Source organism: Pipistrellus kuhlii, unplaced genomic scaffold (assembly GCF_014108245.1).
Source record: "Pipistrellus kuhlii isolate mPipKuh1 unplaced genomic scaffold, mPipKuh1.p scaffold_m20_p_2, whole genome shotgun sequence".
In the NCBI taxonomy this organism is placed as follows: Eukaryota; Metazoa; Chordata; class Mammalia; order Chiroptera; family Vespertilionidae; genus Pipistrellus; species Pipistrellus kuhlii.
In genome coordinates this window covers 101,005,266-101,030,506 of record NW_023425515.1, presented here as the reverse complement: position 1 = coordinate 101,030,506, position 25,241 = coordinate 101,005,266, and the positions used below count along the sequence as shown (strand labels likewise).

General features: G+C 47.6%; 1 protein-coding gene across 1 annotated transcript in view; it reads right to left on the bottom strand.

Moving 5' to 3' along the window:
* The window catches only part of WNT7A (Wnt family member 7A), an 81,439-nt gene extending 62,556 nt beyond the window's left edge, over positions 1-18,883 (bottom strand). The window contains exons 1-2 of the mRNA XM_036446872.2: positions 18,520-18,883; positions 13,561-13,787 (exon numbers count right to left, since the gene is read on the bottom strand). Coding sequence (XP_036302765.1) covers positions 13,561-13,787; positions 18,520-18,590 — 298 coding nt within the window. The 5' untranslated portion in view covers positions 18,591-18,883. The remainder of the gene's footprint in view (positions 1-13,560; positions 13,788-18,519) is intronic.
* Between the last annotated feature and the right edge of the window lie 6,358 nt (positions 18,884-25,241).

Below are 25,241 nucleotides of genomic sequence, written 5' to 3'. Positions count from 1 at the left end.
GCTGGGGACTCCCTGTTCTATTATCTCCTAGCTGTGTGACCTTAGCTGGATCACCAATATCACTGTGCTCCAGTTTCTCTACTAAAATAAGGATGCTAACTACCCACTCATTTAGTGCTAGAAAAAAATTAGCAAAGGTAAAGCATTTAGCACAGAGCTGGCATGAGAAAATGGCCCCAACTACTGGATTTATTGCAATTTTTATCTATGACAATAGTAACAGTTCTTTACAAAAGAGCTGTGTGGTAAGCAGTAGAAGCCTTCACTTATCTTCCTTTACAATTGGAGAAACTGAGGCCAAGAGAAAGGTCTGGTTTGCTCAGGCCGCCCACCTGGTGGGCTGCAGAGCTGAGCTGCAGAGTCTGCCTCTGAACACTCCACACAGATCAAGAACTGTCCCCAAAGATTAAATGACTCCAAGAAAGGAGGCTGGGTCCCCTTAATCAGACCTTGAGTGGAGTAAATTGGGAGGGATGGGGCCTGGCCTGTCATCTAAAGCTTACCTTTCTCCCAGGCTCCTTCTGGGAGGTGGGGCCAAGAACAGCATAAGGGCTGCCAGTCCAACCCCTTCCAGGTGATTTTGTGTGCAGGAGCTCCACCACCAAGTGATTACCAGTCCCTGGGGGTTTTCTGAGCCCCATGACTTTGCAAATGATGAGGGACAGACACTAGTTAAACATTATAATAATACAATAGCTCTCTACCCATGCAAGATACTCATCAAATTCCAAATGGGTGAAGGGCAACTGCACCACACACATTTTACTGAATTTAAGGTAGACCTCCAGACCTGAGTGAAGTCTCATCAAGGACCACCTAACTCCCTCACCTCAGCACCTGCTGAGGAATGGAGGCGGTAGCCTAGAGTCTGAGGAATGTTGAGGTGCAGTCATTCTTGGCTTCAGAAGTTCTCAGGGACCCAGGTACCGGCTTCCGGATGTTAACAGTACTGAAGACCCCTTGATATCTTGACATTGACCTTGCCCACCAACATTAGGCTGACACCACCCAGTCCCATCTCCCTTCTCCTCCAACACTGACCACTGAAGAAACTCTCCTGGGCATCAGGCTGACTATGTAACTAATGTTAGGCCTGTTAACCTCTTTAAGCCCCTGTTTACTCTGTAAAATGGGAATAACAGCATCTTAACAGAATGAGGAAAAAGTGCTGAGCATAGCACTGAACATGCAGTAAATGTTCAGAAAACACCAGCCATTGTTATTATTACCACTGTGTCCCATTTTGACATATCATGCTCCATGATACCTTCAAGAACAAGATAATCTCATGGTGTATGGGGCTGGTCCAAGGCCTGTCTGCCCATCCAAATGGATTTTCAAGGGGACAAAAACCATGTGGATCTTGCTCCACTGTTTACAACTCCCACCATAATGTGTGAGGGATAAATGAATAGCAGACCTAAATTCCAATTTGAACCCTGCCAGACAGAGCAAGTCATTGAACCTCTCTGAGCCTCTATTTCCGTATCTGTTAATATCAACCACCCTGTAGAGAGAACTAGGAATCACTTGTCATGTACCCAATGCTTAAATAAACAACATTAAGTATTATAATTATTATAATGGATGAAATTATAGTCACTGTTGGGAGGTGCAGAAACTTCCCCTGCTTTAGTTTTTTCCATAGCCTTCCTTATATTTTAGACTTACTTGTTTATTGTCTGTTCTTTTACCTCACCTACCACCTCCATCGCCCCTCTGGGATGTAATTTCCATGAAGGCAAGTACTTTGTTATGTTCCCTGACAAGTAGTAGGTAGTCATTCAATAAATATTTGTCAAATGAATAAATGAATGAATGAATGAAAGACAGCTCCAAACAGTGGCCAATAATTACGTGATCTTTATTTAATGCTTCCATGCAGTGCTCACCTACTCTTAAGGAGAACAATCCAACCAAGGTCCAAAGAGGCTCTACAAAGTAGGGTGGGGATTACCCCCAGCCTAGCCAGCATGGCTTCCCCTAGGGTGTCTGCACAGAGGTAGCCAGAGGCTTGGGGTTGGGTTTTGGCTTGGGGTGGGGGACAAGGGTGGGAAGAAAGTAACATTTGTTAATCATCTATTATGTGCCAGACCCACACTTGCCTCTCTGTGTGATATTTCACAATAGTCCTGCTGGATAGCCAGCATTTCTCACAATTTGACAGGCGAGGAAGCTGAGGCTTTGAGAAGTAATGCCATTCTCTGAGGCCACCCACCTAGACACTGGCCAAGCTTGGATTCTGGGCTCAGGTTGATAGTGACCTTCCTCAGTCCCAGCCTCCCTCCCTTCCTGGTTCTTTGCTGTGTCTGAAAGCTTACCATTCCTTTGGCTTACAGAATCGACTCATCAAAATGCCTTTATTGCTGTCAAGAGATGTCACTTAGTTAAGACTTCTCAATAAATGATTTGTAAGACCCCATCCACTCAAATGAGATAAGCTTGCTGAACCAAGAACTGGTTTTGATGACAGTAAAAAGATAGAGAAGGATTCCAGAATCTCAAAATCTCAGACTGTGTGCATGAAAGGCCACAGCGAACTCCAGCCTTCTACTCTTTCTTCACCCAACCCAGGTCACTAACAGCTCCTTATTTTATCAATGGAGAAACTGAGGCTCAGAGAGACTTGCTCTAGCAGAGTCCAGGTGCAAGCCTAAAGGTCACATGATAAATATCTCAGCAACTCCAGAGCATGCCCAGACCCTGACTATGGCAGTACTCTGAGAAGGACCATCCCATTGGCCTGAGAGTGCTCCTCCCGCTAGGTAATTTCCTGAATGCCATCTCCTGTGTCCCTTACAAGATCTGGAAGACAGTTTATAGATGGCTGCTTGATTGCTGCAGAAGTGGAGTGATACAATGTACCTAATATTCATAATCAGCTTAGCAAAGTCATAAAATTGCTTACTATTTGCCAGGCTCTGTTCTAAGCACTAGATATAGATCAACTCACTTAATCCTACAGCAATCCTATGAGGTGTGGGCTGTTATTATCTCCATTTTACAGACATAGAAATTGAGACCCAGAGAAGTAATGTAACCTGCCAAGGACTCCAACCCAATTAGCCCAGCTTTAGCTTCTGAGTTACTCTCTACTGTAAGGGCATGATACTCACTCTAGTCCAGTGGTCATCAAACTCATTAATCAACAGAGCCAAATATCAGCAGTACAACGATTGAAATTTCTTTTGAAAGCCAAATTTTTAAAACTTAAACTATATAGTACATTGTTATTGACTTAATTAGGGTACTCCTAAACTGGTCTTTGCTAAAAACTCAGGGGGCCAAAGAGCCGCATGTGGCCCACAAGCTGCAGTTTGCCGACCACTGCCCTAGTCCAGTCCTACTGACCACAGCCCAGCCTCTTTCCTGAATCTACCATATGGGGCTCATAAGCAGCAGACACTGGGCTTGACCATCACTAATCATGTAACCGCCAGGGACAGCCCCACCCTCCCTGCCCTGACCATCACCTCTACCTCTTGCCCCTGACCATCACCTCTACCTCCTGCCCACAAGCAGAGGAAGAGCTTCCATCAAAGCCAGCCATCGCCTTGTTCTCCTTGAGTGAGCCATGTTTCCTATTCCTTCACTCAATAGATATTTCTTAAACACTTACTATGTGCCAGATACCACATTAGGGGCTGAGAAAACTGACAAGAAGTATTTTGACATGCCTTGACTTTATGGGGTACAGATAGGGAGATCAAAACACTCAGTAGTAGCTGAGGGCTCAGAAGAATGTAGAACAGGACAATGTCAGAGCAGGAAGCATCTGGCATGGTAGCTTTTGAGCATGGAAAAGCAGCTAGGAGGTCGTCTGTGGGGGGAGAGAGGGCTCCAGGCCAGAGGAAGACTGTGGTGGCCCTGGCATGATACAGTCTGTGGTGGGAGCAGGTGAGTGAGGGGGTGTAGGGATCACTGAAGCTATAGATAGGACATTGGCAGGTCCTCTGGCCCCTGCTATCCTGCCTCAGCAAGGGTTCTGATGCCTGTGGAATCAGGGGATAGACTCTCAGAGCCCCAGACATGAAGCCCATGGTTCCTCCTTGAATTACAGGTTCAAGGAGGTCAGGAGACTTGCCCAAAGTCTCCAGTGACTCAGCGAGACCAGAGAGATTTGAACCAGGGTACCCTGGCTTCCAGTATGGAATCTCCATTCCCCCCTGCTTCCCCTCCCTCCCCGCCCCCCCCCCCACCGCTCCACCATATCTTCCTGAATTCTGAATCTACCCATATCTCAAAAAAAAAAAAAAAATGTCCCTCCAGAAGTCCAGGTGGCTTCAGTTCAGAATTCAAATAAAATGGAGCTCGTCAGTCTCTCCTCTCTGCTCCTATTGAGCTGGGTGACCCTGAGCAAGGACTCTGCCTCCTAAGTTTCAGCTTCCCCATCTGTTAAATGGGAACCACCAGGAGGCCACTGCCAAGTTGCCATGATTCAATGAAACCCCTGTGTGAAAAGACTGGTGTTATTACTGAGATTTTCAGTGGGGAGCCTGACTGATGCCCTCCACACATTCCAGCTCCACAGCAATTCTTGTGGGTACAGAGGAAATGCACTGATGTCCAGGCTGCCTGAAAGGTTCCATTGCATTGCCCTAAGCATCCACTGCAAATGGTTTGCCCCGGAATATTATCTGGGTGTATTCACAGTATCTTACTGGAAACCACAAAGTGCATTGTATTTTTTTCTTTTTCTATTTAAAGCCAATGGGTCAGAGAGTGAGCAATCTGCAGTGACACAGGCTAAAATACATGATGATTTGGAAAATACACAGATGGAAAAAGATTGCTTTTGCCAGCCCTATGGCATGGCAGTTCACACCCGCTGGGCTCAGAATGCCACATCCAGGTGTCTCCATCCACAGGAACTAGAGAGCCTTTTGATGAACAACCATAGAAACTAGGGAGCAGGGCCTGGGCTGGGTCCAATTAAGGTAATGGACCCACAGAGACAGGACCTGGGGAAGTGACAGGTGTAGGCTTTTTGCCTCCATCTTTCTCTCCTATCTTGGTTCTATCTAAGTGTCTCTTTCCACCAAGCAAGGAGGAGAGCACTGCTGAGTGCCCATCAAGAGCCAATACCTATTCTTTTCTGCCTCCATGCCTTTGCACATTTTGTTCCTTCAGTCTAGAAATGCCCTTCCTCTTCCATCTTCCAAGTAATAGGCAATGTAGCCCAATGGTTTCTAAACAGGGCCCTGGAGACTGGTAAACATGGGTTCACATTCTGGCTTCACTTCCCAGTGACAGGAACTTGAGTGAATTAACTGACCTCTCAAGGCCTGTTTCCTTGTTTATAAAATGAATAATAAAATATCTGTTTTCTAAGGTTGTTAGAAGTGAATAAAGCAAGACATATAACAGGCCTGCACAATACCTGGTAAAGGATTAATAAGAGTAGCTCTAACTAGATAAATGCATTGCTGGTGAAGCATACCCATCAAGACATAGCTCCAGTGTCCCTTCTGTGAGGGACCTTCCTGATAGTCCTCCCTCTGCTTGTGGTCCAACACATTAGCCATCCTTAGTTTGTGTTTAATTGAATTATCTATCTGTTTCTACCAACTAGATTGTAGTAACCTGTATTATTCATCTGTGAATCCTCAACAGAGAATGACTATGGGTGTAAAGTATGTGGCGTGTGTGTGTGTGTGTGTGTGTGTGTGTGTGTGTGTGTCCACCATATGAAAATTGAAAATAGAACATTATAACAAAAACATATCTCAAAAATAGTGTTAGGAGAACTAAAACACAGAATGATCTGAGGCTTGCAAAAGAAATGCAAATGAGAGACCTGCATAATGCTGGGTAGGTTACCTGCCATCATTCAGCAGCTTCTCCCTGTCACTCTTCTGCTCCTACTCCTACTCAAGAAGGAATTGGGGCAGGTGTCTGTCCCCACATCCACTGTGCCATGGTGGCCATGCCCTCATGTGACAGGCTCTGCATCAGAGGACTTTGCTCTCTCAACAAGCTGTCTTCTAACCCAAGAGGCAAATGAAAACACCTCAATTATGATTTATAGTGTCTGTGTAGTGTGTCAGGCATGGTTCTGAGTGCCTCACGGGGAATACTTAATCTCCTCCCACACCTATATGATAGGCACTGTTATTGCCATGTGGTCAAGGTCCTTGGATGCAAAAAGAACAGAGCAGGTGGCTTCGGGGCTGAACCATTACAAAGTGCTGGAGAATGAGCAAATAAATCAGGAATGCACTGAAGTAGTCAAAGAAATATGAGAAAAGTGCCAAAGCGAGGGATGGTCAGGGATGAGTCTGTTACATGGGAAACTCATGAGGGCTTCTCTTAGGTAGAGTGACATGTGAGCCCAGAATGGAAGGACAGAAGAGTGCCCAGGCAGAAGGAATAGCCAGGGCAAAGGCCCTGAGGTTGGAAGGACTTTTGCTTATGTAAAAGTCAGAAGAAAACCAGCAGGGCTGAGGTGTAGATGGGGTTGGGATGCAGGTCACAGAGGTCTATAAGAGGGCCTGTCAGTATTTTATTCCCAGAACATTAGGAAACCATAGATGAGTTTTACACAGGAGGTGCCATGATCACAGGATCACAGGCAAGATGCTATGCTGAATGGCTATGTGTATGGTGGAAACAAGATTATATTAGGAGGCTGATGTAGTTGTTGGGACAACAAGTCTTTAAAAATAGAGTTTTGAATGAGGAAGTGGTAGTGGAGTTAGTGAGAAGTAGACAGACTGATAGTCAAAATAGTGAGCTTAGCTTAGCTTCTCCCCATTTCACTCTACATCTTCCCATTCTATTGCAACAAGAATAAAATCTAGAACAGGATACTCAATTCTTTGAGCTCTTCATCATCATTTGAGCCTCCTGGGAGGAACAAAAGGACATCCTCTGATGGTCCTAACCCAGCAGATGCCAGGGTCTTAAAACACTGTGTCATGTTGCTTCCACTTGGCAAGGTGGGCCATGTGACACCTGCATTCTGCAGATGACCAATCTGAGATCAGAAAGGTGAGGTATCTGCTCAGAGTAACCAGCAAGGTAGTGGTGGGATTGGGATGGATACCTGGCTGCATGACTTTGAACTTATTTGGCTGCCCCACAACCCAGCAACAACAACAACAACAAAAAAAGTTCTCAAGTTCACAGCAGCATGGAGACCCTCAACACTGGAAGGCTCACACAGAAGAATCTCTCAGCAACGGGGAATTACTACCAATCTCAGTCCTGCCACAAAACAGCCATATGACTTTGGTTAGCCTCTAGCTTAGTCTAAGCCTGAGATGAAGACCTCCTTTCCAGACTGGATGAGACCAAATGAGTTGATATGTGAGGAAGGGTTGTCTCTGCTCTCAGCATCTACTGTTCTCCATGAAAACATAAAAGACAAGAGAGTGAAACCTCTTATGATGCTGCCTCCCTAAGGTGCTGTTGACCCAGCCCTCTCTGCTCCCTGCACAATGAAACAAAACTGAGGGAAGGACACACAATCCCACCCCAAAAAAATGGGCATAAAGCATAAATAGGAAACTTACAGAAGAGTAAACATACTCAGTAAATGTGGGAAGAGATTTCAACAGCACCACTTCTCAGAGAAGTGCAAATCAAGATGACAGTGGGAAACATTTCACACCCATTCCCTAGGCAAAAATGAGGAAGTTTAGATGATTCCCAGTGTTGGAGAGTCCATAGATCAATGCTGCTCACTGGTGGGAGTGGCACGTGGAGCAATCACTATGGATTTTAGGTTGTCATTCATACCCCGTGACCAGCAATTCCATTCCTCTGTATATACCCAAGAGAAACGCATACACATGGGTGCCAGGAGATAGGCACAAGGAGACCAATAAGGCACTGTTAGTGGCAGCAAATGCTTAGAAGCCACCCAGATGTCCCATAACCCAAAGCAAACTTGCACATATTTAGTCTATTTACCACAGCTAAAATGAATCAACAATAGCTACTAGAAGATAGATGAGTTTTACTAGTAGTAAATAAAGGAATAAATGCCAAAAGATTGCATACAGTGTGACGCTTTTCTTTATAAAACTAAATACAAATAGAATCAAATAATTTACTTCTAGGGAATATAGCAACATAATAAATTAGACATAAATAAGCAAGGAATGGAAAACCCAAGATTCAGGATAGTGAATATACGGCTTGGAAGGGAAAGGCAGGTGTGCACGAGGGATACTCACAGAAGTGGATGCAAATTACCTATTCTTGTTCTAGTTGTTGTGTTGGTGGCAGACTCAAAGGACGGATGTCATTGTATTATTTAAGAAAAGAAAAACCCTGGACATTGGTGAATATCTTTTTAAGCCTTCAAGAGCCACAATGGGAAGCATCTGATAAAGTTGAATCCCTGACATTTTAAGACTCTTAAATAGGCAGCCTGTTAAGTAATCTGAGCCTGCAAACTCCTGTTCATCATCCCATTAGCAATCAAATATCCATGTGTTTATACTGCTGTTCCCTCTGCCTGGAATCCTATTCACTGAGTTGTGAAAGTCCTTCCACCCATAAGACCCAAGGGAAAGTCCATCTCCATTGTCCAGTCCATTCCTCCCACCTTGGAGTCTTACTTCTGAACACCACTAAACCCCTAATATGTTCCCCTAATGCACAAACCATGCTTCCCTCTGGTTGCTCATTGTTATGGACCAAATTGCGTTCTGTCCCAAATTCATAACCCCCAGTAATTTAGAAGTGACTATATCTGGAGGCCTTTAAAGAGGTGATTAACTTAAAATGGGACAATGAGGGTGGCCCTAACCCAAACTGACTCATGTCGTTAGGAGATTAGGACACACAGAGACATCGAGGGCATGCACACAGAGAAAAGACTTTCTGAGGACACAGTAAGAAGGAGAGAAGCCTCAGAAGAAACCAGCCTCCAGAAATGGGAGAAAATGAATGTCTGTGTTTAAGCTGCCCAGCCTGTGGTACTTTGTTATAGCAGCTGGAGCTGACTAACAGACTCATGAGAAGTCCCTCCCAGGAAAAATGGTCTGGGTGGGGCTCCCAGGCCTGACCAACAAAAGCACTATGATAGGAGTGGATGAACTCAAAACCAAAAGTCAAGCCCTATAAGCTGATCCAATCTGAGTGAACCATAGAACCTCTGCAGGTACTGTCAGAGAAAGCTACGGCCTTTCTGCAGGACTTGAACTTAGAAGTTGTGATGCTGTCCCAATGGGGTGGGTTCTGAGGTTGGTAGAAGCCAACACCACCTTTGGTCCAAGTCATTCTGAAAGTCAGCACCATCCAGACTTTCCAGTTACACAGACCAACTTGAATCCCCTCTTCTCCTGGGGTGGCCTGAACTGGGTTTTGATGCCAGTATTTATTTGGCTGTCCCACAGCCCAAATGGGGTTGGAATGCAGGTCACAGAGGTCTGTAAGAGGGCCTGTCAGTGGACAGCCTTGCCCACTGCTGTCCTCAGATCTATGAAGCAAAATCTGGAATACTCAGAATGTGAAACAGAGCCAAAAAACACAGACAGAGCTGGGGACTGGAGAGGAGACTTGGGGAGGTGGTGAAAGGAGAGCCTTTAGGTCTCAGCATGGGATGGAAAACCTATGCTAGTGCCCACTCCAATGTCAATGTTCCCCTTCCTCCTCAGTCACAGATCCTGAGCTGGTCTTATATCTGTTTTGAATAAAAGATTGTACTCCCCAGCTTTTCTTGCAGCAAGGTATGTCATATGACTAAGTTCAAGCCAATGACATAGAAATAGAAACACAGGGTGGAGCTTCTGGGAAGTCTCTTTAAAGGCAGATGTGCCAAAATTGGTTTGGCTCAGTAGATAGAGCGTCAGACTGCAGACTGAAAGGTCCTAGGTTCGATTCCAATCAGGGGCATGTACCTTGTTTGTGGGCACATCCCCAGTGGGGGGTGTACAGGAGGCAGCTGATCAATGTTTCTCTCTCATCAATGTTTCTAACTTTCTATCCCTCTCCCTTCCTTTCTGCAAAAAATCAATAAAATATATAAATAAAATAATATAATATAAAATAAAATAAAATAAAATAAAATAAAATAAAATAAAGGTAGATGTGTCCAGCTCTTTGCAGTGTGGATTGGATGGCAATCCAAAGTCAAATATCATACTCCTGGTCCCTCACCCCTGCAAGGCAGCCCTTATTAACTGGTCACTCCTACAAAAAGGCAACCCATGGGAGCAAGAACACTGATGAAGAGTCTGGAAAGCCTAAATTGGAGACTTGCTTCTTGGTGTCCTTGAGCAGGATACCTGCTCACACATGAGGAAACCAAGGCTCAGAAAGGAAGTAACTTCTCAGCCTTGTAGGAGTTGGGTCCAATCTTGATCTAATCTTCTCTGTTCCCACTACCACCACTTTAGAAAGGCAACTCCTTCCTCAGTGTCCTTTAGGTTGTTAGTCTCCCTTCACCTTGGTAGCTCACTTCCAAGCGATCTCCATGGCTACACTCAGTCCACAGCACTGGTCACCTCCTGTCTAGAACATTGTACCAGACTCCGAACTCCCAGCCTTGCCCCTACACAGTTCATTCTGTTCCCAGAACCAGAGCAATGCTGCTAAATCTGAAAGCCAGATCTCTATCACTCCCTTGCTCTCCATTCACTGGAGGAAAATCCAAAAACCTGACTTGGTGTGACAGACATTGCATTGTCTAGCTCCTGGCTCCTTCTCTGACCTCTGAGCTTTCCTCTTTCTCTCTTTTGCTGTTCTCCAGCTAAACTAGCTTCCTCTCTGTTCCTCAAACATGTTTCTGCCTCATGGCCTTTGTTCCTGCCATTCCCTTTGCCTGAAATACTTTTCTCCCAATTTGCCTAAGGCTCACCTCCTTCATGAATCCAAGACCACACAGGCTGTAACAGCAGCCACCAACCACAGTGAGTGAATGCATGAGTGAATCAATGAATGACAATGAACGAATGAATTCTGTACCCACCCTTTAATTCCAGAATTCCTATTAGACTGAATCATATGATGTTGTCATGGGTCAAAAATCACTGAATGGTGGCTATTTTATACAATGTGACCTACTTTGTCAGTCATGCCCATGATCAAAATTCGCTAATTGCTCTCACCACCTAGAAATTCAAACTGCTTAGATTGACCACATGCCTCCTGGCTCTGACTCCATCTCTTTCAGGCCCAGGTAGGTCTATCCCATGAGTTTTCTTAGACTCCTCTCTGCTTGAATTCCCTAAGGCCACCTCTACCTATCCAAGCCTGCCTCTTAAAGAATGCTCCTTGCCTCAGGCCTCCCTCCACTCCTGTTCAGTGTGTACTGGTGGTAGTCCTCTGCCTCAGCCTGCAAAGAATCCCTCAGTTCTATGACTCTAGCCCACTGGGGGTGGGGGCAGGCCTCCCTGCACCATACCCTGCCACTGCACCCCAGCAGGCACCATTACAATGCTATTTCAAGACTGCAAGCTGTTCTGGGATCAACCCAGTCCTGGGGGACCCTGCCATTCACTTTTGTTTACCTTTGCAGGTCCCTTCTGAGGTTCAGTTTCATCATCATTGAAATAGTGTTAGAGCCTAGACATGGGTCCTGAAAATGGAGGCCAGGGATGAGAGCATGAGTAGGCAGAAAAACCATAGGTGATCACCGGGGAGGGTCACAAGATGGGTATTTCAGTGACCTAAACTGGAATCTCAGTGTTGATGCCATTTCTGGGCATCAGGTGGGCAGTGCCTCTTTTTTCTGGGCCTCGGTTCTCCACCTGAAAAGTAAGCCCTGAGGTTGGAAAGTGGGGTAACAAGGGCAGGCGGTGCAAGGCAAGGTCCTATCCCACAAAGATGTTGAAAAGAAAACTCATGTGAGGGCCTGAAGGAGGAGGCTCCTACACCCCCACCAGCCTCACCCTGAACCTGGGATTGTATTCAGCAGTCCCCTCAGGTGTGAGTGAGAAAGCAGCTACAGAAGGTGGTGACAAAATGAGACCTTCCACAGGGCTGAGAGCTACTGCTCCTCCTTACAAGAAGGAGAAAGAAAACATTCAATGGTGAATGTGGCAGAGGGCCTGACCCCCAAGAGCCAGCATTCCCAAAGAGTGAGGAAGAGATGCAGATAGTGCCAACTGCTTGGCTGATGGGATGGGGCTTCCTGGCTAAAGGGGACTTTAGAAAGGGGACCCAGGGAGGCTTGTGAGACCTGGATGCTGAGGGAACTGTGCACGGAGGACAGGGCTCAGGAGTATGGGGCTGTGGGAAAGGATCTAAGGCATAAAGAACTTCTGGAGCTATGTTCTGAAAGCAGGACCCAGTGTGATGTGTTTTGGAAACAGGATGAAGTTGGGTGGGCAAGAGGGATAGAGGGAAGATTGGGGGCAGAGATGGATAGAGGTCAGCAGTCAGGATTTCATCATGATCCCAGGGTTTTAAACAAGAAAATGACATAATCTGATTTCCATTTACAAAGGATGTTTTTGCCTGAAGGAGAATCAGGGGCAGCAGGTTGATGGGAGTGGAAGAGGGAACCTGAGAGCCCAGATACACCAGCTGTATGATCCAAGAGGAAGTAACTCAGGGATGCCCTTTGAGCAGTGGAGTAGGCCAGGTGAACCACTCCAGCACAAAGAGTCAAGGCTGACCTGACCTTCACGGAGGTCCACAGCTCAAAGCAAGCCTGCAGAGTTTCTGGTCCTACAGTTCAGATGCACATAAGCAAGACACACAACATGGCCTTTCCCTCACCAGGGTTCCCAGTGACCAACCCCTTTCCACTAGGATTTTCTCACATTGGTTTGAAAGTGTGAGAAATGCCAAGTGGCCTGACACTTTGTGCTTCTGTGTGTGTGGGGGGGGCGGGGGGGGGGGTGAGCGCGCGATGTCTAAGCAACACACAGGGGTTGTAAACTGAAATGCCCACAGTGGCCAGGCAGCCTATATAATAAAAGGCTAATATGCAAATTGACTGAAACGGCAGAACGACCAGTCATTAGAACATGCACTGACCACCAAGGTGCAGATGCTCAATGCAGGAGCTGCTCCCTGCTGGTCAGTGTGCTCCCACAGGGGAAGTACTGCTCAGTCAGGGGGAGGGGCCAAGGGCTCTCAGACTGTCAGAGGACACAGGCTGGGCTGAGGGATACTCTTTCCCACACCCCCTACTTCCCCCAGTGCATGAATTTCATATACTGGGCCTGTAATATCATATAAGGGTGAATATAAGATGGATAATAGGCAGTAGTGGGAACTATTGCAGTGAATGGGGTTGCCCTGGCTCCAGCTAAAGGAAGCTATGTTCTCAGCTTTAGCCCATAATAACTATGTGGATACATGTGTAAGCCTATTTTTCAAAAGAATTCAGGAATTTGTATTTTTAGGCAAAACAACTAATTTTAAATTTGGACTTCAATTTAAAAAACAACATAAGTGCCGTATCAACCAGTTAGTATTCAACTCTGCCATAAAGGGCCAGCGTCATCTGGATTCAAACCTGAGAGCCAACTCTTGATAGAGACCTGAATTCAAGTCCCACAGTAGGATCATCCCAGCATGGGCAGGTGAGGAGGTCCCAGAGAGCTCCCAAAAGTTTGTCTGCCAGTAGCCTGTTTGCAGTGTCCGGTGAGCACATACCCACTTTGAGCTCCTTCCCGAAGACGGTGCGCTCCCCCAACGCAGAGCAGTTCCAGCGGCCATTGCGGAACTGAAACTGACACTCGTCCAGGCCCATTTGTGAGCCTTCTCCTATGACGATGATGGCGTCGGGCCGGCTCTGGCAGATCGCCCGCTGTCTGGGAGCCAGGCCTGGGATCTTGTTACAGATGATGCTCGCGCCCAGAGCTACCACCGAGGAGAAGCCACTGGAGCAGGAGACAGAGAGAGGGAGCATTAGGCTTTCAGGGTGGGGTATGTACTATAGGTCCTCCCTGGTATCCAGTCCTGGCCACCTCACCCCACAGCTCCCAGCAGGAGTCTCCCAACTTTTTTGATACTGCACCCAACCCAGGTTTATTCACCTGTGGTTACACATTGGTTTCTGTGCGGGGTGTATATACAATATTAGTGAGGCTTGATTTCCTTTTTCGATAGCAAAAAATAAAATGATGTATGTGAAACATAAATGTTGGAACTAAGCAAGATGCCTTTCTAATTATGGTAGGATTGAATTGAGATGAAATTTAAAATTATGCAAAATGAATCCCAATATTGTTTAGGAATCATCTTTATGTGGAAAAATGACAAAGGCAAGCAAAAGAAAGGTTGGTGGGTACATAGATGTTCATTTAAAAAACTGTTTGTACATGTTTTATATACTCTCTAGTATGTATGTGTATATTTTATTACTAAAAAATATTTAAGCAGAAATTATGAATACAAATTCTAAGTTTGCTCCCTAAATGCCAATGGTGTATGTGTAGCCCCCTCTAGACATGACTGGCTTAGAGGAAGCTTATGCCTCATCTGATATGAATAGACACATATCAGAAATCTCTCAGGTGCCAAGGCCCTGCACTCAAGGAGCTACAGAGGGAGACAATGTGCATACCATAAACAAATACAATAGGCCATTCCAGACATTGGTGCCCACTTCGGAGCCTAAGTAAAGATGCTATTATGGCAGGAAGGGTAAATTTGGAAGGGAAGAGATGGAGCCACTTTAACTTGGGTGGTCAAGGAGGGCCTTCCTGAGAAAGTGGCAGTGAAGCAGAGATCTGAGTGTCCAGCAGTGGAAAGGTCTGGGGAAGTGTATGCTGGGCAGAAGGAACTGAAAACAAGTCATGGTAGGGGACAAGCTTGGGGTCACCAAGAAACAGAAAGAACCCATAGAAGGTGATGCAAACCAGGGCTTAGGAAGGAGGACAATCTGGGGGCAAGAGATGACTCAGGGCTAGAATGTTCTCAGGCATCAGAAAGCACTGAAGGGCTGTCAGCATGATACTGACAGCATCCCATCTCTCCAGCCCCATGGAAGAGGACTATAGGATGCCAGGGCAGAAGCAGGGAGACTAGGCAGGCAAGAGGTGGTGGTGGCTTGGCCTTTGGGGATGGCTGAAGATGGAGCTGACCAAACTTGCTATGAACTGATAGACTGATGGACTGATGGATGGGGTGGAGCTAACAGGACAGATGGAGAAGGTAGAAAGACGGGCATCAGTGTGACTTGTGGATACCTGGCCTGAGGATGGGACCATTTCCTAATATCAAGATAACCCCAAACAGGCTCAGATGGTAACCCTGATGATGCAAGTAGTCCTTCCTTTGTATAAAGATGGCCCATTCATGTGGAGTTTCCTTTTGTATAATCCTCAAGTCTAGTTTGAAAGAGATCTCACCCCAGATGTCTCATTGTAGTTATAATAATAGGAGCTTCCACTTATTGAGGGCCATGGCCAATCACTGGACTAAGTGCTCCATACTTTCCATCCTGGAGCTCAGGCATGGGAAGTTGTTCTGGAATTAGGTTGTTTTGGGTTTTTTGTTTTGTTTTGTTTTTGGGTTTTGGTTTTTGGGGGGTAGGTCATACTATTTTTTTTTTTTTTTTTTTTTTGGTCTATAGTTTTACATGTGTCTCCTTTTTCCCAATTAACAACCCTCCTCAAGTCATTCCCACCCCAGGCAAGCCCCCACCACCCAGTGTCTGTGTCCATTGGTTATGCTAATATGCATGCATACAAGTCCTTTGGTTGTTCTCTAACCTCTCCTCCTTCCTTACCATTTGTCTCTGGATATATTCTTGTTCATCAGTTTATGCTGATCACTATATCCCACATATGATGAAATCATGTGATATTTATTTTTCTCTGACTGGCTTATTTTGCTTAGCATAATGTGCTCTCCAGTTCCATCCATGCTGTTGCAAATGGTAAAAGTTCATTCTTTTTTTATAGTGGCATAGTATTTCATTGTGTAGATATACCATGGTTTTTTTTAATCCACTCATCTGATTATGGGCATTTAGGCTGTGTCCAAATTTTAGCTTTGTAAGATAGGGGTGCATATATCCTTTTTGATTGGTGTTTCTGGTTTCTTGGGATATAGACCTAGAAGTGGGATTACTAAGTCAAATGGGAGTTCCATTCTCAACTTTTTGAGGAAACTCCATACTGTTTTGCACAGTGGCTGCACCCATCTGCATTCCCACCAGCAGTGCAAGAGGGTTCCTTTTCCTCCACATCCTCGCCAGCACTTGTCATTTGTTGATTTGTTTATTATAGTCATTCTGACAGGTGTGAGATGGTATCTCATTGTTGTTTTGATTTGCATCTCTCAAATGATTATGGAACTGGGATTTCTTAAAGAGCAGTTACTCTGTGTCAACAGCACCAGAGATGAGCTGATCCCACTCCTTTCTAAGTGCCTAACTGACCACTTTCCCTCTGCCTCATATCAGCTTCTTTCTGCCTCAGGCTCTTTGTTCTTGCTGGTACCTCTCCCTAGAAGCTTTCTCACCTCCTGAGCTTCACACACTTGGCTTCTTGTCATCATTTATGTGACCTCGAGTCACCGCTCTTACCAACCTAGGTAAGGGAAACTGTCTTCTTACCTCTCCCCTCCTAACTTTCCATCACAATCTCTGTTTTGTTTTTCTTAATGCTTTTGCTATTCATGGTCCACGCCTCTGAAATGTCTTAATGTATGTGTTTGTTTTTCATTTCTCTGTTCATTTGTTCTTTGCCTTTCTCATTTGACTGTGAGCACTTTGAGGGCAGGAAGGCTGTCTGCTAGTTCACTGAATAGTTAGCGCACAAATGAATTGTAGAATTTCAAAAATGTCACTTAAGGTGAGCACCTGCTTCCCAAAGAAGGCCTCTTAGGGACTTTACTCCGCATGTTCATTTTTCAGATAAATAACCAAGGCTCACGGAGCAGCAGGGCCTGGACCCCAAATTACCCTGCAATTCCTCCCGACCTGGACCTCTTTGGGCCCCAAAGGGGAGCTGCTGGGCCGCAGTTCGGCTAGCGCCCTTCCTGGACCCCTCCCCCGGGGCAGCTGGGCCCCCACGGGTTCAATGAGGTGCTGGCGCCATCGGGAGGTTGGGCTCGCGGTGCAGCCAGGGGAGATTATTTTCTGTTGTTTTTCCTTTCTCTCTCTCCTCCGGGCCCCTCCACCCCATTTCTAATTAAAAAAAAAAAAAAAAAGATAAAGCCGCAAGCATCAGCCATACCGGCTTCCTGGATGCTAGATGCGCGCGTGGCAGCGGGTGCACGAGCCAAAGTGAAGATTAAAGCAGGTGGGAAGAGAGAGGGAGGGAGAAGGCACTCAGCCGCTGGCAAATCAATAATACTTAAAACACACAGGAGGCCGGCAGTGCGCAGGGCCCGCAGCCGCCTCTCCACCCGCAGTCACCTGCTCTCTGCCAGCAGTTGGGCTGACGGGCCGGCTCTTTAGCTCTGTGCTCCCTTGCTTGCTTCCACTGCAGGTCAACTTGAGAAATCCTTGCTCCGGAGACGCGAGGTGGGCAAAGGGGAGAAGTGGTAGTGACAAAACACAAAGGATCTACCACACACCACTCCTCGCAGCAGCCCTGGGCAGCCAGCCCGCTCCTCCCCAAGCAGAGCAGTAGGGAGGTTCCCAGCTGGGGGTAGGAGAGCAGGTCCAACCAGCTGCCAAGGTGGACCATCAGCGCCACACCTCTACCAATCCTTAAGCCCTCCCTCGGCCCCTCATCACCCCTCAGTGCTTCATACGCATTATCTCCTAAGTACAAAGGGTTACTGGGCCGTACAAATGTAGCTCCAAGACCCATTTGGAGCCCCCACTCCAACCTTCCAACCAGAGCACCGCCCCAGGCCCCACCTCCATAGAAATGCAGTGATGTGGGGGCGGGGGGGGGGGGGGAGGCGGGGGAGAGACAGCTCTGCCCGCGCGCAGACAGACTCTGGCACCCAGTTTTAGGGTAGGGTGCCCCGCCTTTCTCAGGCGCTGACTCTGCGAGCTTGTCTCCTTCAGCGACTTGGGGCCAGCTCTTGTCCTGTCTCTGTGTGTTTGTCTCGTCTAGTAGACGCTGTCCCCTTGGGCTAGGAAAGGCTCTGAACGTCCAAGGATTCTTGGCAATCGTGTAGTTCCAGGGTTCTAAGCAAGGTTGGTGTTTTTTGTCAAAGAACATCCCTCCCTTTGGGTACCTGTTCCCTGTTGTTTGGACGGCCCCGCCTGCCCCGCGGGCACTGCCCTGTTTCTAGGAGCGTTTGTGTCGGTGCCTCTGGAGCTCTGGGGGATGAGTTCCCTGGGAGAGGTTGTGGTCCCAGATACCGCTCAGTGTTTCTGCTGGACCTGCTGTTCCCATGCCCTGGACTAAAGGGCCTCTGAAATTGGCTAGCCCTAGTCCCCCAAACTGGAGCGTCCCTACTAGCTATCTCTAGTTCTGGGGGCTTCCAGACTCAGACATCCTCAGGATGGCGGGTCTACCGGCTCGGACCTCTCGAACTAAGGTACAATAACTGGGGCACCTGCCTTTGTGCACCCACCTCTCCTGCACCCTGCCCACCCGGCCTCTCTGATGGGGCGACGGCGGCTCTTAGGCAGCACAGCCTCTCCCCAGGCCACGCCAACTTTGCCGGGACACGCGTGCAGGGGCTGCGAGAGGCCCTTACCCGATCCGGAGGTAGACCATACCCAGGCTGAGAAAGAGGTGGCCCAGGCAGCGCCGCGCTTTCCGGTTCATAGTCCCCCCTCGTCACCGGGGCCGCGGGCCGAGCTGTGCTGATCCCGCGGGCCGACCCCGGTAGGACAATCAACATAGCCCGCCTGGGAGGTGCGGGCCGAGGCGTCCCCTGGGCCGTCTGTTCGCGTGCCCGTCCGCGCACTCGGCGCCTGAGCCTCTGGGAACGCGGGATCCACGGAGCGGGAGGAGGAGGGGAGGAGCGAGCGCACCGCCGGGCGACACCGCACTGCGCGCGAGCTGCCGCTGCGAATGTGCGAGGCGCGGGGAGTGCGGGACCCTGCAGCCGCCCGCCCGGCCCCTCCTTCCCTCTTTTCTCACCCCCACCCCGCCTGCCCCCCGGAGCGCCCGCCCCGAGCCTCGGACCCAGCCGCCTGCTCCCGGCGCGCGCTCGCGAGGCGCCCTCTCCCGGCTCTGAAACGTGGAGCCGGGTGGGGAGAGGTGGGAGTCTGCTCTATCCCCAGAGGTCGCTAACTCGCAAGTTGCGGGGCGAGTGAGCGCTCAGGATTGCACTCGGGGCGGAGAGGGGAATCCGGGGTTGGTTGGGCTCTGACCTGTCTCCCGTCCTCTTCGCCGGGCCTAGAGCTTGGAGCTGCTGTAGGGTGTTAGGTCGCATCCGAGTTCCGCCTTCCCCGGGGCTTCGGAGACCCTCTTGGGAGAGGACACCCCTTCCTTAGGGCTAATGGCGGAGCGGGGATAACTGACTCAGCATATTCTTCCCCCGCTCCTGTCTTTTCGATGGGGGATAGCAAGTGGGTGCCCAGATCGAGCAGCTTTCTCTGGACCCCCGCTCCTAGTGGCTAGTGGACAGAGTCAGGTTGAGGCCCAGACGCTCCGCATTTAAGCCAGACGTCGGGCTGCGGAGCCACCCAGAAGCGCAGGGCTCAGAACTCACTGTGGGGCGACACCTGGCGAACATTACAGGTGTTACAGCTTAGCCTCACTAAGGGACTGTCCTGGGCTGGTCAGAGGTGCTGAATCCTTCATGTGATATACTGTACACACCCCTCCAGTGAGCTAGGGGCTTTTGGATTCATTTCAGCTGAAGAAATTGGGGCTCAGGGACACCAAGGTGTTTTCCCAAAGACCCCGGCTTAGTAAGTGGCAGAACCCAATTAGAAGCAAGGCTACCTCCACCACCACAGCCATCACAGGCCATGCCTGCCTTTCCTCTATAATTGCTTTTTCAAACCACGCACGTGTTCCTTGGAAAACTGTCATTCATGCATTCATTCACAACCCATAAATGCCTTTGCCCGTCATGGTGGGGAACCTAGGCTATGAGGAACAAGAGAGACAAGGGTCTTTCTCTCTCTTGGAACTTGTGAAGGAGACAGACCAAAAGTAAACAAATGCATAATTTCAGACACCTCAGGGACAGGTGGAGATAATAAAACAGAGTTATGGGAGAGACACACTGTGTGATGCAGGGTTTGTTTTAGATCCAGCAAGGTGGCATTCCTGCTGAGATCTGAAGGACACAGGATTTAGGGGCCTGACATTTTGGGAAGGAAAGGTGACTGGATCAGCAGTCAAGAAAGAGAAAGAAGGCCAGTGAGGTGGAAAGGAGGTTATGGGTGTGCAGATCCCATGCAGCTGTGTGGCCATGTCAGGGAGCCTACATTTCCGTGGGAAGTTCAGCAGGAAAATATTGGAGAGACAGGAAAAAGGGTAACTGGTGTGTTTAAAAGCTCCCATAGGCTGCCGTGGAGAACCCACTGAGGAGATTGGAAGGATTGGCCACAGTGGAGCCAGGCAGACCAGGGAGCAGGTCCAGGTACAAGACATTAGTGTTTGGGATTCAGATGGTGGTTTTGAAGCATGGCCACAAAATTATTTGACATGCCTCCCATTAAGAGATGGGTTCTCTGTGCTCTTCCTGCTTGAATTTGGGCCGATTTCTGACCAACGAGATGTGCTCAAAGTGATGCTGCAAGACTTGCAAGGCTATGTCATAAGAGGCAGTGCAGCCTCTGCCTCAGCTAGAATACCTGTGAGAGCCCTGACCCACCACGGCAGGTCCGAGGCGGCCACACTGAAAAAGCCCAGGCACATTTAGAAGCCACATGTACGTGTTCCAGTCCACAGTCCCAGATGAGTTCAGCATTGGAATCACCCGGCTGGATTCAGTCACCCCTGCCTTTGACTCTCCGCAGCTAAGGCTCTGTAGACTGCTTCTGTGATTGTCCCCAGTGTGCCTTTGCCTAAATTGCTGAACCCCATGATTTGTGAAGATAATGAAATGGTTGTTTGACGCCACTGTGTTACTGTTACTTGTGACACATCAATCCTAATTGGAACAACTAGGGTAGAAGTGGGGTGCAGAAAGGAAGGAAGATGCTGGGCTTGGACTCATTGGAGAAAAGCAGGGGTAGGGAAAGAGAAGAGAGAAATATGCAATGACTCTTATGCTAGCTGGAGTCCTTCATGGATCGAGGTGCCAATGAATGCTTGGGTGGGGGGTGTGAATTGAAACAGCCGAATATTTGAGAGGATACATCACAGATTTGTCTTGTCAGGTTTTTCCTCCTCCTGTCTCACCCACAAGGAGCCCTCAACAGTCTCCTCCAAAGCATTTCTCAAATGTTACTTTCTTATCTGTATGCATCACCATTCTCTGAGACCAAAGATGCATTTGTATCACACTCATAACCAGGATGTTGGGGCAGGAGCTGGGGACATAGTGGTGGGTCCAATAAATCCAGGGTCTGCTCTCCTGGAGTAACTAGTCTGAATGCTGATTTAAACCACCAAAGACACAGCACTTGCTATGTGCCAGGCATCATTTAACCCTCTAACAGCTGTTCTTCTTGTTAATATCATTATTATAATCATAGTTACCAACACTTTACAGTAGAGGGAAAGCAAATCACAGGAAGATTAAATAAAGTTCCAAACTCCCATTGCCTATACATGGTAGGGCTGGGATTTTAATCTAGGTGGTTTGGCTTTGACATCTGCCCTTAACCCCTCAATTCTGTTGCCCATCTGATGGAAAAGACAGACTTGGGGCACTGCAATTAAAAAGGAGGTGTTAGGCATGAAGCTGGGGGATGCACAGTGGATTGTGGAAACACTGTGGCAGGGTCACTAAATCCAGCCTGAGTGAATCAGGGTAGGCTTCGTGGAGATGTTCCTACACTGGGATCCAGAAGGAATGAGTTGGTGTTAACTAGGAAGAGGTTATGAAGCCAGAGGAAGCAGGGCCCCTGGATCTAGAGAACAGAGCATTAGAGACAGTGGAGTGGAAAAGGTTTCAGAGAAGGGGCCCAGAGGAGGACTGGGAATACATTTAGGAAATATCAATAAGTTTAAAGCAGGGATGTCACATGATCTGATTTCTTTTTCAGAGGCTCATGGCAGCTCTTATGGGGCATAAACAGAAAGGGGCAGGAGACAAGGGCAGGTGGTAAAACAGTTATCCGGAGAGAAAGGGCCCAGCCTGGACAAGGGTGTGGCAGATGGCATGGAGAGAAGCAGAGGGAATTGAGAGAAGAATGGACATGATGAGGAAACCCCAAGGATAAGATCCTATTCTGTGAGACAGTGTGTTGGACTAGTGAGGGCAACATGGAGCTGGGATGGGAGAGGAGCCAGTCAGAGGGTGATGAACTGCATTGGGAGTTTGAGGTATCTGTAAGTTAGTGGGAGGGCAGCTGATTGTGTGTACCTGGCACTCAAAAGGGAGGGCCTTCAAAAGTGGCAGAACTCCACAGTGAGAAGCAGCCATCATTCAAACCAAGATGAGAATGGGTGCTGTGGGAGGCCAAGGAGGCCCAGTGTGGAGAGCCCAGCACAGAACCCCAGGAACTCAGCATGAGTTAAAGAACCAGCTGGGGAAGAGGAGAAGCTAGAGCCAACTGAAGAAGATTAGCCAGGGAAGAAGGCAGTTACTCAAATTGCTAGAAAAAGAGCAAGAGGTTTTTAGGGTCTAACCTTGCAGGAGGCAAGGACTAAAAAGGGTCCAGATGATCATGCTGATTTACAAAGGTCTTCACAGACTGGCTCCAAACTCCCTTCCAATCTCCAGTTTTCCCAACGCCTCCACATCACAGAAAATCAGTGGATTTCCATTAACATTTAAAAAATGAAAATGGACCAGAAAGCAAGAGGACATTGTATATAATAAAGTTTTAATTGTGTGTGTGTGTGTGTGTGTGTGTGTGTGTGTGTGTGTTGTGGGTTCTGATGTTTTTAAAACAAGTGAGAGACTTTTTATTCCACCCTCTTATTCCTTTGCATATGCCTGGAATGCCTTTCCCCTCCTTTTCACATGGCAAGCTCCTAATTCATCCTTCAAGACCACCCACTAGGAGTTCATCTGAAAAGTCTTCCTTGACTAACCTCCCTTCTTCCCTGGCTAATCTTCTTCAGTTGGCTCTAGCTTCTCCTCATTCACACATTCATCAAACCCACACTGAAGAGGAAGATGTGTGGTGCCCTGTGCTGGGTACAGATACAGCAGGAAACATTTGAATACGTGTCTTCCTTTATGCTCCAGGGCATAGACTTTGGTGTCTTGAGTCCCAGATCTGCCACTTAATAGCTGCATGATCCAAGACAGTTGGTTTTTTCATTTTGAGGCTTCCTCTGGGGTAAATAATTTTCAGGCGATTTATCTTTCACTAATTGGGGATCCCCACACATGGGGCAACTCTATCTGACTCGTTCAAATACCCCAAACCAGGTATGAATAACTGGGCATGTCTCTTTAGCAAATGCAGTTCCACTTTCAGTCAGGGGTTCTGGCTCCCCCTGCTGACTACAGAGAAGAGATGGTATGGGTCCCAAGGACTGCAATTAATAATTATTTACCACATGCATTGAGTTCTGCTCATTCCTTACCACACTGCTGTAAACAAGAGCTCTAAAGGGGTTCAAATTCTGGCTCCACTATTTGTTATTTCTGTGACCTTGGGAAATTTACTTAAATCTCTCCTTGCTTCAGTTTCCTCATGTGTGAACCGGTGATGATAACAGTGGTTTGAGATGCTATATGTAAAGGGCTTAGAAAGCTGCCTGAAAATGGTGAGTGGTGTGTACATGTTTGTAACAAATTAATGGGGACACCACAGCCACCACTTGTTGTCACAACCCATCAGGAATAGATGTCCCTATTGAAGACAGTTCCCACTGATGAATTCTGGGCCTGTGCTGTAAAGAATTTGTAATTGCTTCTTTAGTTTTCTTCATTTATGCTTATAAAAAAGCTTCAGCAATACAAACCAGACAAAAAGTTTTTATTACTAACACATTTGGAGCAGCTTGGAGGAGTGGAAAGCCCCAGGCCCCAGTGATGTGCATCTGGGGACGGCTGCTGAAAAAGACCACTGGGACATAGAACATGGGGCATGCGTGCAGGGCAGAAGCTTTCTGTGGGAGTCAAGAGAATGAGATTCTCCTCCCAGCTTTTTCACTATTGTGTGGCTTTGAGAAAGCCCCTGAAACAGAACTCAGATACATCTTCCCAGGCACTCAATGTAAAATAGCCTCATCTCCAGCTACCTTTCCTCCTGTCGGCCACTCTTCTCCTTTCACCACTGGCCACCTCAGGGAACCCTGCCTTTATTTCCATGCCCACTATTTCTTTCTTGCCTCTCCCCAGCACTGGGAAAGACTCTGAGGTAAGGGCTAGCAACACAAATCTTGTTCACCATCACCACTCAGCTTGCATAAGGAGGTGTGAAAGAAAGGAGCTTTGTGGGGAATCTCGGCTAATGTGGTCAGAGAAGGCCTCTCTAAAGGGGAGATGTGCTGAGAACTGAATAACAAAAATACTTTTTACAATTCAGTTCTTCCCTCAAACCATTCTCACCCAAGGCTATTTACCTCTACAGCCGCAGTAGTCCCTTGTCACAGTGGCTGTACCACTATGTGCTGGTCCCCTCTCACCTGAATGAGCACCTCCAGAGGAGGCCCTGACCAACCAAGACACAAACCAGCCCACAGAGAGCAAAGAGTTAGGAAGAGGAGGACTTGGGGAAAAGTATGCAGACGCTGCTCAAGAGTTGACAGCAAAACCTGTAGACTCGTTCCACAGATGTGGAAGCTGCTCACGTCACCCGTGTCTGAGAAGGGCAGTGATGCAGTCCATGTGGGTTTTCATAAGGATAGTTTTAAAATGATGAGTGGCCATTTATTTTATTTAAATAATCCCTGAGTATCTTCCCTACCCCAGCACAGCACTCTCTAACTCTTACCCTGGCTTGAATTAACTTCCTAGAGTTTACTGCCACCCCCTTGAACTTGACAAATACATTCATTTGTTGACTTATGTTATCTGTTTCCTGCTGAACTAATACAATGAAGTAGATATTTGTCATTTAGCACTGCATTTCCTAGCATGATGACTGGCACACAGTCAGCCCACAATAGTTGCAAAAATGGATAAGTGAATGATCTCATGTACTCCTCACAACAGCCTCATTTTCCAGAAGAGGAAAGTGAGATGTTGAGAGGTTAAACTGCTTGTTCAGTATCTAGTGTCTGGCACACAGTGCTTAATAAAGAGCTAACTATCTGAGAAGGGTAGTGACACTGTGGCATGTGGTTTTTACAAGGAAGGTGAGACTCCATTATTTTGTGGCTGACAAGCATTCAACCTCCTGTTTGTCTCTCTTCACATCTTCCCAGCCCAGCTCTGCCGAGAATGAG